Below are 18,965 nucleotides of genomic sequence, written 5' to 3' on the forward strand. Positions count from 1 at the left end.
CAACTTGCACAATCTGTGTCATAATTTAGGAGTGGTGAAGTATAACTCGCACCTCAAGAATGTGGTTATTTTATATAAATGAATGACTTTATACTAGTCATATAAAATAGATATAACCGAGTCACTTAATTTAGCAGATTAATCAACTGGTGAATGAGTTATAGATAAAATTAGATTGAGTATAGTTAGTTGCAGTGTTGTCTAACTAGTGCGTAAAAAATGTGGTTACTATATATAACAAATGAAATTGTATTGATTATATCAATGGATTAAAATTAATTAGTCACTTAACTTACTGTATGACTCGATCTAGTTATTGATTTATAGGCAAAAGCAGGTTGGGTATGGTTAGTTGCTATGTTGACTCACTAGAATTCTCTTTACATTCAATGATTGTCAAGTTGCTATCAATGGTTTGGCAAGGTTTCTTACAGAAAGTCTATTTTATGTCTACACTTAACATTTCTATTCATGGTTTAGTTATGTTGCTGATGTTGTTTCAATGGTTACATTATTTGGAACTCTGTATATGGATCTGGTATTTTGGAAGTTCAGTTTTTTTTTTTTCCCTTTTTGTTTTGCTATAATAATCTACTACAATGCATCACTTGGTGTTTTGTGATATAAAGTTCTTTGCTTTACCTTGCATTTTTTCATTTTATTAATTATTAAATATTTACAAATTTATTTCATCTCATAGTACTAATTTTCTATCTTCTCTTTTGATGCTCTTAATTTTACTTGGACTCAATCATATATAACTACAACTTCTTCCATTCTTGATTTTTCATTGAAATGTTTACCAATTCTCCAGCTCTTTACATATTGTCTAACTATTTTTGTTATGTCTATTCATTGATAGGTTTCAACTACATATAAGGGTGATATTGAGTCCAGACATTTTGGCACACGTATGATAGAAATGTTGGTATTCAGATTCTAGAGTTTCCACAACATTTTCGCAAATGGGCCTGCATCAATTCAAATGTGGTAAAACTGATAGGATTTATATTGGACTTGCCTGAGCTAAGCCACCAAATTACCAACAGAAGAAAAGAAAATTTGTAAACATGGATGTTTTGAAAGAATCAAAAAATGATACAGATATCTGGATATTCTTTTCGCAGTCTTCTACAACCATTTTCTTGCACGAGTTTTCTGCTTCTTCACACCTAATTTTGCTGTTAGTTTTATCCATATCATGGACTTGTAAGAGACGCACGATGCCTACTATTGAAAATTTAAAACCAATGTTGAACATTACACACTTCTTATACTTTTGGTCAATGGGATTGTCTTTTGTTGACCTTCTGTTATGCGTGTCAAACTATTTCTCCGGGTATAGACATGGTTGGTCAGAACTAAAGGTTTTTGCCCAATTGGATTTTTTAGTTAGAACACTCACTTGGTTTGTGATCTCTGCTTACTTGAACGTTCAGTTTCTTCATTCAAGTGACCTCAAGTTTCCCATTCTATTGAGGATTTGGTGGGCCTTCTATTTTCTAATGTCTTGTTCCTATCTTGTTATACATCTTGGTTTGTATTGGAAATATTTGTCCTTACCATTCTTGCTATGGTTCTCTGATGCTATATCCATTATTGCTGGTTCGTTCATTGGTTATGTTGGGTTGTTTGGCAAGGGGCAAGAAGGTGATGATTCCCATCTTTTGGAGCCTCTTTTGAGAACTAGTTCTTTTCGGAACAATGATGAAAACGGACAAGGATCAAATGTCGGGGGAGAAAATGTAACTCCTTATGCAAATGCCAATCTTCTTAGTACTTTTACTTTCTCTTGGATGAGCCCTTTGCTTGCACTCGGGTATAGAAAAACATTGGACCTTGAAGATGTACCTCAGCTTGCCAGTTGTGATAGTGCCAATGTGACCTTTGCTCTTTTTAAAAATGAACTTGAATCTAATGGTAATGGCAGTGGCAATGGTGGTCAGGTAAGCATACTCAAGCTAGTGAAGGCATTGATTCTCTCGACATGGAAAGAAATTCTATGGATGACTCTCTTATCCATTGTATGCACATTGGCTTCTTATGTTGGACCGTATCTTATTGACGCCTTTGTTCAGTATCTCAATAGCCCTCACCAACTAAAATCTAAAGGCTATACGCTAGTGGTTATTTTCTTTCTTTCAAAGCTCATAAAGTGCCTCTCAGATAGGCACTTGTTCTTTCAATTGCGAAAGATGTCAATTAGGGTTCGTATTGCCTTATCTGCAATAATTTATAAGAAGGGTCTTAGGCTTTCAAACCAATCAAAGCAGGGACACACTAGTGGGGAGAACATTAATTTGATAAGTGTTGATGTTGAGAGGACTTCTTTTTTCAGTTGGTACATGCACGATATATGGAGGGTCCCTGTTCAAGTTGTTCTAGCACTGTTGATATTGTACAAGAGCCTTAGGCTTGCTTCTTTTGTAGCATTTTTTGCCACAATGTTTTTGATGTTAGCAACTATTCCACTGGGAAAACTACAGGAGAAATTTCAGGGGGAATTGATGGATTCAAAGGATCGAAGGATGAAGGTCACATCTGAGGCTTTGAGGAATATGAGGATTCTTAAGCTCCAGGGCTGGGAGATGAAGTTTTTAGCTAAGATAATTGAGCTCAGAAACTTTGAAGTAAAATGGATAAAAAAGTTACTTTATACAACAGCTATGATTGCCTTTGTCTACATGTCTGCTCCCATGTTTGTATCCATGGTTACTTTTGGGTTTTGCGTGTTTATGGAAATTCCATTAGAATCAGGAAAAATTCTATCTGCACTTGCTACATTTCAGCTATTGCAAGTTCCCATTTATAATCTCCCAGACTTAGTCTCCATGGTAGTTCAAACTAAAGTTTCCCTCTCCAGGATAGTCTCATTCCTCTGTCTTGATGATCTTCATCTGAATATAGTACAAAAGCTTCCAAGAGAGAGTTCTAAGGTTGTAGTTGAGATAGTCAAAGGGAATTTCTCTTGGGACCTTCATTCTCCAAATCTCACATTAAAAGATATTAATTTTCAAGTGCATTGTGGTATGAAAGTAGCTGTTTGTGGATCTATTGGTTCAGGAAAGTCAACCCTACTTTCATGCATATTGGGGGAAGTGCCGAAGGTATCTGGATCCATTAAATTGAATGGGACGAAGGCCTATGTTGCACAATCACCTTGGATACAAAGTGGTAAGATAGTAGACAATATATTATTTGGTAAGGAAATGGACAAGAAAAGGTACGAGATAATCCTTGAAGCATGTTCGTTGAAGAAGGACTTAGAATTGTTTGCCTTTGGGGACCAAACTATCATAGGAGATAGGGGGATCAACCTGAGTGGTGGACAAAAGCAAAGAATCCAGATTGCACGAGCTTTGTACCATGATGCTGATATTTATCTGCTTGATGACCCTTTTAGTGCTGTGGATGCTCACACTGGAACTCACTTATTTAAGGTATCTTTTCTTTGATCTCTATTTCCTAAACTTTCCTTGATGAAATTGGCTTGTAGCCTACATCTTATTACTTACATCACAATTTTGTTCTCTAGTAACTAAGTCTGATATAAAAAATGATCTAAGAAGAATGAAATCATAGTTGTCTAAACTAGTAAGGCATACATACACATGATATTAAATGATGCACCTTTTTTTGCCTAAAACCTATGGTTTGATGTTATTATCGTAATGAAAAATAGTTAATATCAATGTGTATATCTATTTGGCTCTTTTAAGTAATCAAAAATTCTTTTCTAGTGCCTAAATGGAAACATTTGAACTTTTTGTGACAGGAATGTTTGCTAGGAATTTTGGGTACAAAAACAGTAATTTATGTTACCCATCAAGTAGAGTTTTTACTTTCTGCCGATCTTATCTTGGTGAGAATATATTATCTTTCTCTCCCAACTTCAAGTCCCTCAACCTGGTTTTGCAGTGATTATTTACCTTCTCTTTTTTTGTAGGTTATGAGAGATGGAAGGATTACTCAAGCAGGAAAGTATAAAGAAATTCTTAATTTAGGAACTGACTTGATGGAGTTAGTGGGTGCACATAAGAAAGCTTTGGCAGACCTTAATTATGTTGAATGTGAGGATGGTTTGGATAATTTAATTAATGGTGAGGAAGATGGTAATATACTATGTAGTGAAAAGTCTATCCAAAATGATGAGGAAAGGGAACCCAAAAACTACAAAACAGAAAAACCAGTTGGGCCAGAAGGGCAGCTTGTCCAGGAAGAAGAACGAGAAAAGGGTGGAGTTAGCCTTTCAGTCTACTGGAAGTATATTACTGCAGTATATAAAGGGGGTTTTGTACCATTGATATTGCTGGTACAAATTTTTTTTCAACTTTTCCAAATAGTTGGTAGTTACTGGATGGTGTTATCTACTCCCATTTCAAAAGATGTGAGACCTCACATTGGAGGATCCACTCTAATCTTTGTTTATATTGCTTTGTTCCTTGGAAGCTCTCTCTGTGTATTTATAAGGTCCATGCTCATTATAACTGGTGGATACAAGACAGCTACTCTTCTTTTCAACAAAATGCATTTGTGCATTTTCCGTGCTCCCATATCATTTTTTGATTCTACTCCGAGTGGAAGGATTCTAAATCGGGTTAGTAAGTATGTTTGCTTAATCTTGGGATCCAAATGATCTTGTTAAATCACCATAGTAATATAATTTTAAATAAACTCTATTTTTTAATACAGGCATCCATAGATCAAAGTGCAGTTGATACCTCCATTCCCCATCAAATTGAAGAACTTCTTATCTCAATCATGGAATGCTTGGGAACTGCTATAGTAATGTCACAAGTCGCATGGAAAATGTTAATTGTTTTTATTCCAATGAGTGTAACATGCCTCTGGTATCAGGTAATTCTATAGCTACTTCCACTTTTTTCTTATTAAAATTTCAAAACAAGTTTAGCCTTACTTTCCCTATGGTTACATGTCATAACATAAGTTAATTCAAGCTTTGTTTTATTAGTAAATTTTGAATTTGCTTTGTTCAAACCAAAATTAATTTAGGGGAGATTTAAACCTTGATATTCTTCTTCAATTTATAAAGAACATGTGTAAGAAATTCATTTTTCCAATCACACATTATCATGTAAATAATGCAAAGTAATAGCATTTTACTTACCAAAATTATTTATGAAGAAAGAACCAAACAAGACCAATGTTATCAAAGTACAAACTGCACCTAAAGCGATATGATTGTCCTTTTGATATGCATAAAATATTTTAGATATGCATGGATTAAAATATAATATGACATACTTGCTCAGTTGGTAGCTCCATTAATTGGAGCTCATACTAAAAATAAGACAATTATTAATATAAGTTAATAAAATAAATTTGTAAACAATTTCTCAATTTTGCACTAGATATATAATAAATCAATTAATATTTGTGAAAATAAATTAGTTTATATTATCATTAAATGATAAATTGGTAAACTACTTTAAATTAGTTAATGGTAAATTTATAAAGAAAAAGGGCGTACCCAGTGCATGAGGCTCCCGCCAATGCAAGGTCTGGGGAGGGTCATAATGTACGCAGCCTTACTCCTGATTTCACTATAATTTATAAACAATTCTCAATAATCTCAATAATTCCATTGGATAGTTTAAAAACAATTCTCAATAATTCCATTGCAAAGCCTTCACTTAGTGGTCCAACAATTTTAGGTCATGTTGAGGGCTATTTTAGTTAAACTAGCTATTGGATAATTGTTCTCTGTTTGGATTAGTCATGTGCGACTGTGTCGAGTTTTGTATCTAATTTCCTTTGTATGGTCCACCATGTTTGGACTTCTACCCTTGTATTGTCAATGATTGGATTGAAGTATCTCAAAGTTACGACCAATCAGAGCTCAAAGTTTGATAGATAAATAGATGGTGATTTGAACAACCCACATAAAATAAATTTGAGCTTCAATAGAACTGCCATATAGAAAATATCTGGCAATTAAGATAAGCCTATCCGGGTGGATCACCTAAGAACCAATGCCACATTATTAATTAGTTGATAATTTTCAATGGGAAAATTTTCTTCTTCCATTTTTCCTTTCTACCTCTTATTTTTGTTGCTATCTTTCCTACACATCCGTCTTTCTTTCTTAAATGAAACGTGTAGGCTATGCTTATGCTAAGCATGCAAAAGCATTACCTTTAAGTGAAGTACCTAAGGTGTACTACACTGCATTCACATTCATGTGCTTTTGGTGACAGTGACTAACGCCATACTGCCGAATCCATCATTAACAAAATTTAGATTTGACAAAAAAAAATTGGTTATGGGCATGCAATTATTAATTGATTTGAAAGTTAATAATATGATGGGAATTCAATACAACGAAAAATTCTAGATACAGTTATATCCATGTGCGATGAACTTTTTATCCAAATATTTGGGGACAAAAATTTTGGGATAGTCAACATACAAGTAATGTATTACCGAAAAAAGAAATACAAGTAATGCATATAATTCAATCATAAAAATAGCGCAAGAATTTGCAGTCTTTTTCTTTTTAGAACCTCCAGATTCTTACAGACAGTTCTAGGTCTTTTCCTTTGCTTCTGTTGGGCAAAAAATTCAACCATCTAAATGCATGCAACTCACATTAAGAAGCCCCTCATTAGGAAAAAAAAAACATATATCACTTTCTCACTAACTATACATTCATTACACATTTTTTTTACATTGTATCTAATTTCCTTTTTTATGAATCTTGTCTTGTAGCAATACTACATATCTGCAGCACGAGAACTATCACGACTGAACGGAGTATGTCAAGCTCCAATTATACAACACTTTTTTGAATCTAGTTTAGGTTCAACCACAATCAGGTGCTTCGATCAAGAAGAGAGGTTTATGGATGCAAACCTCAAGTTGGTGGAAGGGTATTCTCGACCCAGATTTCATTTCTCTGGTGCAGTGGAGTGGTTGTGCTTCCGCATGGATATGCTAGCATCTATCACATATGCCATCTTTTTGGTTTTCTTCATTTCAATGCCAAAGGGAGTACTTAGTCCTGGTAAAAAGTTGAACTTGAGATCTGATAAAATCATTCTTTAGTGAAACCATAATTAATTGCTCACATGAAAACATGATTTTGAAATTTTTTTTTTTTTCTTATTCTCTTGAAGGTGTTGTGGGTTTAGCAGTTACATATGGGCTTGTTTTCAGTTTACATGGGGTTATATGGGATCTTAGCATGCTTGAGAATAAAATGATATCCATTGAGAGAATATTACAGTATGCATGCATCCCTAGTGAACCTCTTCTATTGGTAGAAGAAAATAGGCCAAGTTGTGAATGGCCATCACAGGGGAAAATTGATATTGTTGATCTACAGGTAATATTTATCCTCTATTCTCAAGTCTTTATTTCCTTACTAATTTCCTCATCTTATGGAATAGACTTTGAAGCCATCACAAGGGACAATCCTTCCTTCTCTTATGGAATCCAGCCTACTAAGCTTCATCATTTGATTACTTAATATGTATGTAGGTCCGGTATGCCCCACACCTTCCTCTTGTCTTGCGAGATGTCACATGCACTTTTCCTGGAGGGATGAAGATTGGAATTGTTGGACGAACGGGAAGTGGTAAATCAACTCTCGCACATGCTCTATTTCGCATGCTTGAACCTACATCCGGTCAAATTTGGATAGATGGTATCAACATTTCTCAAATTGGCCTTCATGACTTGCGGTCAAAATTGAGCATCATCCCACAAGACCCAACAATGTTTGAGGGGAGTCTAAGAAGCAATCTTGACCCACTTGAAGAATACACTGATGAACAAATCTGGGAGGTGGGTTTTTTTTTTCATTTGATTATTCTTTAATCAGTGACAAAGATAGGATAAACATATCTTATGCTTACTGATGGTTTGTACGCAACAAACACATCACAATTGGCTGTTAGGACATGTATCTCTACTAACTCCTTTTTCGTGGTCTTCTTTTATTTTTTTTGTAAATTAAAGAAATCCTTTCCTTTGAGATATTGAAATTATTCCATTAGATGCATTGGATCATATATGGGCAAAGTATGGCCTAAAAGATTCTCTTAGTTGCGGCTTAGGAAGTTCACTATTTTTATTGGCTTGTTTTCTATTTCCAGTTGGTGCCTCCTTGCTTGTTTAATCTGTCTTTTGTGTAGCTCATCTTTAATGATCAATTCTATTTCATTTTAAAGAATCAACCAAGGTGTTAAGTTGACATAAAATTTTCTTGTCTTAGGCTTTAGACAAATGCCAGCTTGGGGATAAAGTTAGAAAGAACGAGGGGATGCTTGATTCTGTAGGTTGGTTTCTTCGCATATTCATTCTATAACAAAATTTCACAACATTAATTTATCCATGCACAAGTGCACAATCTTTTCAAAATTCTTATTATATGATATGTCTAACTTCTACTGTACAACCCCACCTCCTAGACCCCTAACCTCTTTTCCAACAAAAAATAGGGAAAGAAAAGTTAATGAAAATAAGATCTTGAACAGCTAACACATTTTGCATATGGTGGCTATCACAGTGACTGAGAATGGAGAGAATTGGAGCATGGGTCAAAGACAACTGGTCTGTTTGGGCCGGGTATTACTCAAAAGGAGCAAAGTGTTAATACTTGATGAAGCTACTGCATCAGTGGATACTGCGACTGACTATTTGATTCAGCAAACGCTTAGGTTACACTTCTCAGGGTCTACTGTCATTACAATCTCACATAGGATGACATCAATTCTTGATATCGATATGGTCCTATTTCTCGATAATGGTTAGAAGCTAGTAATTAGTACACCACCATCAAATCGGTTTACTAGAGTTTAGTAATATGTCTTCTCCCTTTTCTAGTGCTTAACTAATCAGATGAATATGTTTTCTTGTCTTAAACAGGCCTTGTACTGGAATATGATTCTCCAGCCAAATTGCTAGATATCAAGTCCTCATCATTTGCAAAGCTTGTTAAGGAGTATACTCAAAGATGTAGTTCCTAGTTTTTGAAAAGCTAATTGGTGAGTTTTGAATGTTTGGATGTCAGCAAGTTGCATTAGACTGAGGTGTATTATTATTTTGACTGACAATTTTTTTGGGAGAAGATAGTAGAATAGATATCGAGGCTACCTATAATAATTTGAGTTGGCATTGACATGCCATTGAAGTATTAGGGATAGAAAAGAAGATGAGAGGGTGAAAAACTTTTTTCTTCATGCATGTGTATATAAACCTTGGAGATGCTTTGGTAGTCTGGCAATATCTTTAGACCAGCACAAATATCTACCATGTTGCACATTTGATAAAGCTGAAATTTTGTTGAAAAGTAGAGCCCAAGGTCCCTGACTCACATATCAAATTTTAGTCAAAATGAAGTTGTCCTAGTAGCAAAAAAAAATAAATAAAATAAAATTTGAAACAAAAAAAAGCTTTGAAACTCCAATGAAATTTGAGAAGAAACGAAAGCTGCAAGTACAAATGAATATTCCAATACATGGGAAGTATATGATTAAATCAGGGTCTAAAATTTGACACGTGGCCCAACCCTTTCATTTGCTGCCAACCAAGAAATACCATAATTACATGGCTCAGGTTCTTCACCCAAAAAAAAAAAAAACCCGAAGATGTCTTCTTAATTAAATAAATACATGACATTAACGTTTTGATTTATGTATTTATGTTTCAGGAAAATTTCTAACATCTGAATTTTTGGTAATTAGGAATGTCAAAGAAATTAAGTTATCTATAACCTTTTAAACGGGGAAGATGAAAACTAGTGCAAGTCAGATGTTAGAAATTTTCTTACTTGGATGTAAATCCTGTTAGAGATTTTCAACATAATGGTGTTGGGAATAGTCCCACATTGGAAACGTAGGAGTATATACTTTGGTATATTTAATATAGCTCTATCTATAGTTTAAGTTATTAAACAAAAGGTTGCTACGGTGTATGTGCGAGCTACCGTGTATGGGCGAGGTCTTTCGTTCGAGCGCGCACGCGCACGCGTACGCGCGGCTTGGGCAGTGGGCTGTAGAGGCGTTAGTGGCGCACGCACTTGGATGAGATCAACGTATTCAGTTGATCAACAATTATGGTGGTTAAAACTTCTGGACGGTTTAGATCGTACAGTTACGATCTAACGGACCAGGTTCAAAATTGATCAACAGTTATGACTGTTATGTGTTTGGATGGTTTAGATAGTACAGTTACGATCTAACGGCCCATATTCAAAGATGGAAGAATCCATCAGTTGGGAACAGGTGCCAAGTGGCTTATTAATATTCAGAGGATTTTCAAATTTGAAAAGATCCCAAAAACGTTTTCTTCTTCTCCTCATTCTCAGAGTGATCTTGCAGAGAGTCTGTTTTGCTGCAGGAAACAGATTTCTCTGCTACTGGCTTTCTTGTTTTCAAAAGGCTTTCTGAAACCGTTTCCAGGCTTCGTTTGTGCAATACGCAGCCAGGATAATCAACACAGTTTGAGGCTTCATTGTATCCTGGGAGACAATTCATCTGCAACCTATTTGCATCTGGAAGTAAGGACGAATTTCGTCTTAAGGAAAGCGACTCTGTAACGCGCCTTGAAGGTTCAAGCCAATTCCTGTTCCAACAAATCCTTTACCAAAAAAAATAAATAAAATTTGTATGTAAATCCAATTGCCATTAATGAAAAGAAATTTGACATGTTCACTAAGTCAAATACTCAAATCCAGCTAATCTCTACCGCATGGAAAGCTCAGTCCTCTATTGAAATTGATTGTTTGGACAGGAAAATCCCACTTTGGATTGGCCACATGTAAAAGAATATTCAGACTCCATCTCTATTGTATGACCAACCATTATATGATTTCTATTCTTGCATTTTCAATGGTTGCCTTAGGTTTGTCAATGTTAAGTTGTCAACCTTTCTTTGTGACATTATGTATCTCTGCATTGAAAAAGTAGATTGGGCAAAACCTTACAAGTGGGGAGCTTTCCCTTGGAAATTGACTGGTGCAATGGGAAATATTTCGGTGGTGCATTTTTGGGGATTTCACCAGCGAATCCTTGCAAAATCTCAGCGCATTTTTACATGTTTCGTCGATGAATTTGAACACATTTCGTAAATTTTCTGTTAAATTTATAGGGGCGATGTCAGGAGATCCGACTATCAAATTTCAATGATCTATATATCGTTTGAAAGGTCTTTTCAAGTACTACTCAATGACGCAGAAATCAATTGCAAATTCTACCGAAAACAAAGTAAAAAAATCTGTACTCAAAGAGGGGTTCTATGAAACCCTAATTTGCATAATATTATGACGTTTCTCATCAGAACCTAGACACAATCTTTCAGTAGACCAGGTTCCATTCAATTCTCTGTCTCTCAGTAGAAAGCTTAATTAAGCAAGCGATGACCGTTCTTCTTCTTGTGTGGTATTGTGCTTGCTAATAATTTCGTAGGAAAGAGTTACAGATGGTTCCTTTCGGCGGTTCTAATGAATGCCGATGATAATAGTTACAGAGGAATTAAATCGCAAACCAATATCAGCGGCATCACAATGCATACTTCTCCAACCTCTGGGAATTACGAGCAACAATCAATTTTGAAGCAGGTGTGGGTATGGACCGAAAGCAAACAAGTCATGACTGCCGCAGTTGAGAGGGGCTGGAACACTTTCATATTCTCTTCCGCCAATAGAGCACTTGCGAGCGACTGGTCATGTATGTTTCCCACCTGGGACTACAATCTTCTTTTTTGAAGAAAAGTATATAATCTTTAAGTCGTTGCAATAACAACTTAATGGCAACATGAAACTCGATTTTTTCTACTTTTTATGCCAATGATAAGAAATTTATTTATGTTGGATTTCTTGATTCTGATACTTTTGGTGTTTGCGGCTTGTGCAGCTATTGCATTAGTATACCCTCTCTTCCTTGAACACGGAGAGATTTTGGATTGTGAAAGCAGAAAAGTAGCTACATTTTCCGAGATTGCTTCACCTCAACAATCGCAAGAGCTCCATCCAGTGGATGAACTGGCAGAAAATGTAATTATTAGTCTGCTGGATTGGCAGGTCGGTTTTTTTTTTTTTTCGGTAGCTAGCTTGGCTCAAATTTACACTGCTCTGAAAGATTTCGGATTAAAGGATTCTATGCAACTTGCTCCTTCCCAATACCATTGTTTAAATGCATTTCGAATCAACATGGATGCTTTTGAGCTGAACTGATCTACACACTCTCAACTAGACTAACTAGATTCAAGTACTGACAGGACACACACGTGTCCCTGTATGACTGGGTCCTTTTTGCTTATTTTGCTGTACTACCAATGATGGGGATGTTAGAGCTTGCTGTGTTACTCCATTTTCTTCTATTATTTTAAAGAACTCCATACAAACAAATCTAATTGCACAACATATTCAAGTAGGCAAGGCACCATGCCCAGACGTAGTTCCAATAGAAGTGTGGAAGAGCTTAACAATCCGTGGTTTATACTGGCTAACTGAGTTGTTTAACAAGATTATGAGCACAAAGAAAATTCCAGATGAATGGAGAATAAGCATTGTGGCCCCGATTTACAAAAATAAAGGTGATATTTAGAGCTGCAACAACTATTGAGGCATAAAACTAACGAGTCATATGATGAATTTATGGGAGAGGGTTATTGAAACATACCTGAGAAAAAAATTACTATTTCGGATAACCAATTCGGCTTTATGCCAGGAAGAACCACAATGAAAGCTATTTTCTTACTTAGGAGATTCATACAAAGATATAGAGAGGGGGAAAAAGGATATGTATGATGGTGTGGCAACTAGCGTAAGAGTTGTGGGGGGGGGTCAAGGTAGTGAATTCCCAATTACAAGTGAGCTTCATCAAAGATCAACCTTAAGCCCTTATTTGTTTGCGCTTATCAGGGATGATTTAACTAGAGACATACAGGATAATGTTCCTTGGTGTATACTTTTTGCTGATGATATTGTGTTGTTGGATGAGACAAAAGTAGGGATTAATGCCAAACTAGAGTTACAGAGTATATGGTGTGTAACTTTAGTCACACTTGGACGGTTAAGGAGGTGGTGAATATTGATGAGAGGAAGATTTCTCAAAGTGATTGTTTTAGATATCTGGGCTCTATCGTAAATAAATAAGGCAATATAGAGGATGATGTTGTCCAGAGAATTAAATAGGATGGATGAAGTGGAGAGGTGTGTCTGGAGTGTTGTGTGATCAGCATATTCAATTAAAGCTTAAAGGAAAATTTTACAGGACTGCCATACGACCGGCTATGATGTATAGTGTGGAATGTTGGGTAGTTAAGAAGTGTCATATACATAAACTAAGTGTAGCGAAGGTGAGGATGTTGAGATGGATGTGTGGCAAAAATAGGAAGGATAAATTAAGGAATGACCATATTAGAGCTGAGTTGGGAGTAGCTCCGATACATGATAAGCTATGAGAGAGTCATTTGAGGTGACATGGCCATGTTCAACAAAGGCCTTAGGATGCTCCTGTTTGAAGGAGTGATTTGATTCAGATTGAAGTAACTAAAGAGCTAAGGGCAGGCCTAAAATAACCCTAAGTGAAGTGGCGAGGAAAGACATGCATAGCTTAGGACTCGTATCATGTATGACTTCTAATAGAGCTGATTGGAGGGCAAGGATCCACGTAAACGACCCCATTTAGTTGGGATAAGGCTATGTTGTTGTATTCAAGTGTTGGAATATGTAATACAGAATACCGTGGGGGAATTCTAGTCCTTTTGGGCTTGCTTAGTTGTTAAGTTATTAGGATTAGGTTGCTGCTCTTATTGAGTCAGCTAGTTACGGGTATTTTTATCTATTTATGTCCCTTTGTAATATTTCCCTCTATTATAAATAGAGGGACTTGCCTATCAATGAAATCAAGCTATTCTATTCTCTTATTCTCTCTTTCTAACTCACGGTATTAGTTTTTCCACCTTTTCCACCTTTGCCATTGGGTATCCTTCGTTATTGGGTTGAGTTTGCCGTAAGGGGGAGATTGAAAGATTGAAGAGCATGGAAGATATTTGGTTGTTGCTTGCCTATTTGAGGACTTACAGTTGGGTTGATTCAGTTTTTTCCGCTGCCTGATTCAGTTGTTTCCGTTGCTTACCTGCCCTAGTTGTTTATCTTCAAGTTTTTATGTCACTATGACCATCTAAGATTCATCACTAGATAGCTATTGAAGATCGTTGAAAGTTGCCTTTTTTGGAAGATATTCCAGTCCCGGTGTGCTGATCATGTCTGTCCTGGTTTTGAAGATCAATTATTTCAAGTTCTTAAAGGTTTATTTGGGAGCTTCACTCATCTGTCAAGCTGGACTGTATTGTAACTCTGTTTTTTCCCATTTTATTCAAGTTGGGCATTAGTGCCTTATATGCGCCAACTTGAAGAGTGTTAGAATGTTGGAGTTTTTTTCTTATTAGTTTAAGCTGGAGTTTCTTTTTAATTATATGTATAATCCAGCTTAAGGGGGAGTGTTGGAATATGTAATCCAGAATACTGTGGGGGTATTCTGGTCCTTTTGGGCTTGTTTAGTTGTTTAGTTATTAGGATTAGATTGCTGCTTTTATTGAGTCAGCTAGTTAGGGGTATTTTTGTCTATTTATGTCCCTTTGTAATATTTCCCTCTATTATAAATAGAGGGGCTTACCTATCAATGAAATCAAGCTATTCTATTATCTTATTCTCTCTTTCTAACTCACGGTATCAGTTTTTCCACCTTGCCATTGGGTATCCTTCGTTATTGGGTTGAGTTTGCCGTAAGGGGGAGATTGAAAGATTGAAAGATTGAAGAGTATTAAAGATATTTGGTTATTGTCTGCCTATTTGAGGACTTACAGTTGGGTTGATTCAGTTTTTTCCGCTGCCTGATTCAGTTGTTTCCGCTGCTTACCTGCCCTAGTTGTTTATCTTCAAATTTTTATGTCACTATGACAATCTGAGATTCATCACTGGCTAGCTATTGAAGATCGTTGAAAGCTGTTTTTTTGGAAGATATTCCAGTCCCAGTGTGCTGATCATGTCTGTCCTGGTTTTGAAGATCAATTATTTCAAGTTCTTAAAGGTTTATTTGGGAGCTTCATTCATCTGTCAAGCTGGACTCTATTGCAACTCTGTTTCTTCCCATTTTATTCAAGTTGGGCATTAGTGCCTTATATGCGCCAACTTGAGGGGGAGTGTTAGAATGTTGGAGTTGTTTTCTTATTAGTTCAAGCTGGAGCTTCTTTTTACTTATATGTATAATCCAGCTTGAGGGGGAATGTTGGAATATGTAATCCAGAATACTGTGGGGGTATTCTGGTCCTTTTGGGCTTGTTTAGTTGTTAAGTTATTAGGATTAGATTGATGCTTTTATTGAATCAGCTAGTTAGGGGTATTTTTGTCTGTTTATGTCCCTTTGTAATATTTTCCTCTATTATAAATAGAGGGGCTTACCTATAAATGAAATCAAGCTATTCTATTCTCTTATTCTCTCTTTCTAACTCACGGTTCTGCGAACATCAAGTATACTTTTGTTGCCTGTTTCACTTCCTCATTCCCCTTTCTTGCAGCTACTTTCAAGTAAAAATGTTTGTAAAATGGGCGTTTGAAGTATAGCTATTTCATCTTCTTTGATCTTATAACCAGCTTCTCTAAGTCCCCTGTTATGGTTTGCAGGTAATACCCGCAGAGAATATTGTTGCAGCATTCCAAGGTAGTCAAAAAACAGTGTTTGCCATCTCAAAGAGTCCCTCTGAAGCCCAAATTTTCCTCGAGGTTGGTCAGGGACATTCTAGAATTTGACTTATCACTTCATTTCCAACCAATGATTAAATTTTGTGATCTACTATTGTTGCCTTTTTTTTTTGGCACCAAATACATTTCATAATCTTTGATCTTTTCAGGCCTTGGAACATGGTCTTGGTGGAATTGTTTTTAAAGTTGACGATGTTGGTGCTGTTCTTGAACTAAAGGTAGCTCTGTAATGGTATAGACTTTTGCTTCTTGTCAAGCATTGCCTCTCACTGTGCTTAATATTATCAGGACTATTTTGACAGAAGAAATGAAGTGAGGAATCTGTTGAGTTTGACGAAGGCCACTGTTACCTGAGTTCAAATAGCTGGAATGGGTGATCATGTGTGCGTGGATCTTTGTAGCCTCATGAGACCTGGTGAAGGACTTCTGGTTTGTCCTGCATGCTCCAAGTTTCTCCACTATATTCATGAGGCTTGAACAGTTTCTATTGACCTCCAATAGGTATATCACGATTCTTACTGGGAAAACTATCATTTATAGGTTGGCTCCTTTGCCAGAGGGCTTCTCCTTGTTCACTCAGAATGCTTGGAGTCAAATTATATTGCTAGCAGGCCTTTCAGAGTCAATGCGGTAAGTGTTGAAGCGACCAAATATATATTTCTGTGTTTTCTGCCTTTTGTCTGTTTTTTGTGATTCTAATATATGACGTGTTCTTCTATTCCTAAGTTTGAATGGCTGAGTTTGGCATTGAACCTAGTAATTAAGTTCCCTTGCAATTTTACAGGGCCCAGTACATGCTTATGTTGCTGTTCCAGGAGGGAAAACTTGCTATCTTTCAGAGTTGCAAGCGGGTAAAGAGGTTCTTGTAGTTGATCAAAATGGTCTGCAACGGACAGCAGTTGTGGGGCGTGTAAAGATAGAGACAAGACCACTTATCCTTGTGGAGGCGAAGGTTTGCATTTATTATTCAAATACAGCTATTACTTGAATATGGAAGTCCCAAGTTTAGGAGCACTTTGTGTTAATTTTTGTCACCAAGCATTGACAGGATTGCAAAATGGTGATCTATTTTCGGCAAAATATGGGATTGGGATCCCTCGTGAAGACCTTTGAGTGGTGGTTTGTCCAAGCTATTTCTTATGCACTAGTACTTCACATTACCTGGGTTCCCCTTATGTGTGTAGTCTAACAAATTATTTTAATTTTTCGTGAACAAACATGTAAAACCTACTCCTATAGCTAAATATGGTGGAATGGAAGAAACAGATTTCATATAGCCAAACCCAATTAGTTGGAAGAAGGCCTAGTTTGAGTTGAGTGCAAAAAGTCTAGCCAGGCAACCGTAGAATAAATAGCATGCAGCAGGAATAAACAAAAGAAAATGTGCTTTCTTCAGCGAAGCACATCATGCTACTGGAATCTTGTTGGTTTTCTTTTCTCTAATCTCACCATCTCAAGTACTTCCTTTTTCAGGGGTTGTGATCCTGCTTGGGATCTTGCAGAGAAAATTATGGGGTAACCTTCTGAAAAGTGTACTAATGATAAGCGTAATACAAAAGTTAGTTGGATCCTTTTTCCAATACTTTATCTTTGGTATGAAAACTACGATTAAGAATACATTTTGTAGCATAGGTGCCAACTATATTGATGTTTACTGGGATTTGGCCTGTCAAATTCTTGAAGTTACACCATGGGTGCACAGAAATATAAAAGTTTGGAAGTAAAAACATAATTTGTACAATGGAAAACTTGAAAAGAGCAATCCCAATGAAAAACTGAAGAAAATTTATTATGAACTGAACATACAGAGAATTAGAAATCAGAAAGATGAAGTAGAATCCAAATATAAGAGGGATAGAGACAGCCAGATAGAGTTGGCTGTCAATTTATTTTTCACAATATCAAGGAGCTAAAATTCTTAATTTTGAGGTTTGTTGTGTCACTGATCATCAAAATGAGGAAATGATTGAAAAGAAGAGTTGAAATTGAATTGACTGAAGAAAAAGAAATCCTGGAACCCTAAAAGCATGTCTTCTATTTTATTACCAAACATAGAGTTTGGACTTTCCAGAAGGATGACTTCCCACGTTTGCATCTTGCCATTTTAGATTTAACCAAGTAGGATAGTTAAGTGTTTTTTGCTATCTTTGCAAGTCATCAATGCATGAGAAGCATTCTACACTTTGAATTTGAGTATTTGAATGAACTGTACAATAGCCATGACCCAGAAATGACAATACATGTATATCTAATAGTAATAAAGAACCTGCTACTGACTAAGAACATCTAGCTGCAAAGTGAGATTTAACCTGGTGGTGTTGTGATGGGTTTCCAGAAGCCTACGGGATTAGGTTCTGAAACTTTTTTTAAAACCAAAATTGCTGTGAAGAAACGAAGGACCAGATTCAAGTAAATTTAATAACTTGAAATCAGAGACTTGGGTCCAATGGTCTGATCTGAAATTATGGTAATATCCTACTAGGAATAGGATACTAAATTAGGGTTCCAGAACAGAATATCGATCTTACATTATGGCGTATGAACTCATCTGCTTCAATATGCATGCATGAGGCTAAAGGGGAACAAGGTCGGCAAGTCGCTTAGGTTGAACTCTGAGAACTATCTCGAATGGAGGACAACTGATGCAGTGCAATACCAACCTCAATAGAGAAAGAGCCAGCCCAACTAGCCGCCCACAGTTTGGCTAAAGTCAGGCCCATACTTGAGTGTTTCATTAGTCCACAATAGGCTCTGTTATATGCTCTGTTTTTAAGTGTTTTAATTCAAGCACATTTTTGGCCCATAGGATTAAGATAACTTAAAACCATTAAGCAATTAAGAGGAACAAGCAGCCAACCTTATAATGGAAATTGTGTTTAAAGATTTTGAGGGCCCATGCGACAGCTACATGGGGATTGCTACAAGTTGCTTAGTGACCAAGTTGTTTAGAGACTAAATATGTAGTCAGCTACTTGGTAAATTAAGATAGTAGCTAAGTAGTTGTTTTTATTTTATTTCTCTCTTATTACTTTCTATTTCTATGAAATAGGGATCTTTATTAGTTGTGGCAGCAAAGGAAACCTTGGCCATGTATAGGGGTTGCTATTTTTGTAATGGTTGGATGCTATTATACATAAAAGGGACAGGGGGCAAGCCTCCCATAATTTTGGCAAAGCATTTGTGCATAGTTGTCATGGCGTCGCCATGGCGTCCTGGCGTTGGGAGAGGGGGCATA

The 18,965-nt window shown here is 36.3% G+C and overlaps 1 protein-coding gene and 1 pseudogene across 6 annotated transcripts in view; both read left to right on the forward strand.

Annotated features, from left to right (window-relative positions):
* The window catches only part of LOC122654578 (ABC transporter C family member 3-like), a 74,711-nt gene extending 65,527 nt beyond the window's left edge, over positions 1-9,184 (forward strand). For 2 of the 6 annotated variants that reach the window (XM_043848727.1, XM_043848725.1), the window contains exons 5-10: positions 6,730-7,024; positions 7,137-7,345; positions 7,501-7,806; positions 8,237-8,300; positions 8,531-8,770; positions 8,890-9,184. In XM_043848727.1, the coding sequence (XP_043704662.1) occupies positions 6,730-7,024; positions 7,137-7,345; positions 7,501-7,806; positions 8,237-8,300; positions 8,531-8,770; positions 8,890-8,990 (1,215 nt within the window). In that variant the 3' untranslated portion in view covers positions 8,991-9,184. Of the gene's footprint in view, positions 1-1,466; positions 3,441-3,775; positions 3,863-3,946; positions 4,598-4,692; positions 4,858-6,729; positions 7,025-7,136; positions 7,346-7,500; positions 7,807-8,236; positions 8,301-8,530; positions 8,771-8,889 lie in introns of those variants that run through there. The other 4 variants (XM_043848731.1, XM_043848726.1, XM_043848724.1 and 1 more) reach the window with 4 other exon arrangements.
* Positions 9,185-11,331: 2,147 nt separating this feature from the next.
* LOC122654591 lies at positions 11,332-17,709 on the forward strand (annotated as a pseudogene).
* The last annotated feature ends 1,256 nt before the right edge of the window (positions 17,710-18,965 follow it).

Source organism: Telopea speciosissima, chromosome 3, assembly GCF_018873765.1.
Source record: "Telopea speciosissima isolate NSW1024214 ecotype Mountain lineage chromosome 3, Tspe_v1, whole genome shotgun sequence".
NCBI classification, from domain to species: domain Eukaryota; kingdom Viridiplantae; phylum Streptophyta; class Magnoliopsida; order Proteales; family Proteaceae; genus Telopea; species Telopea speciosissima.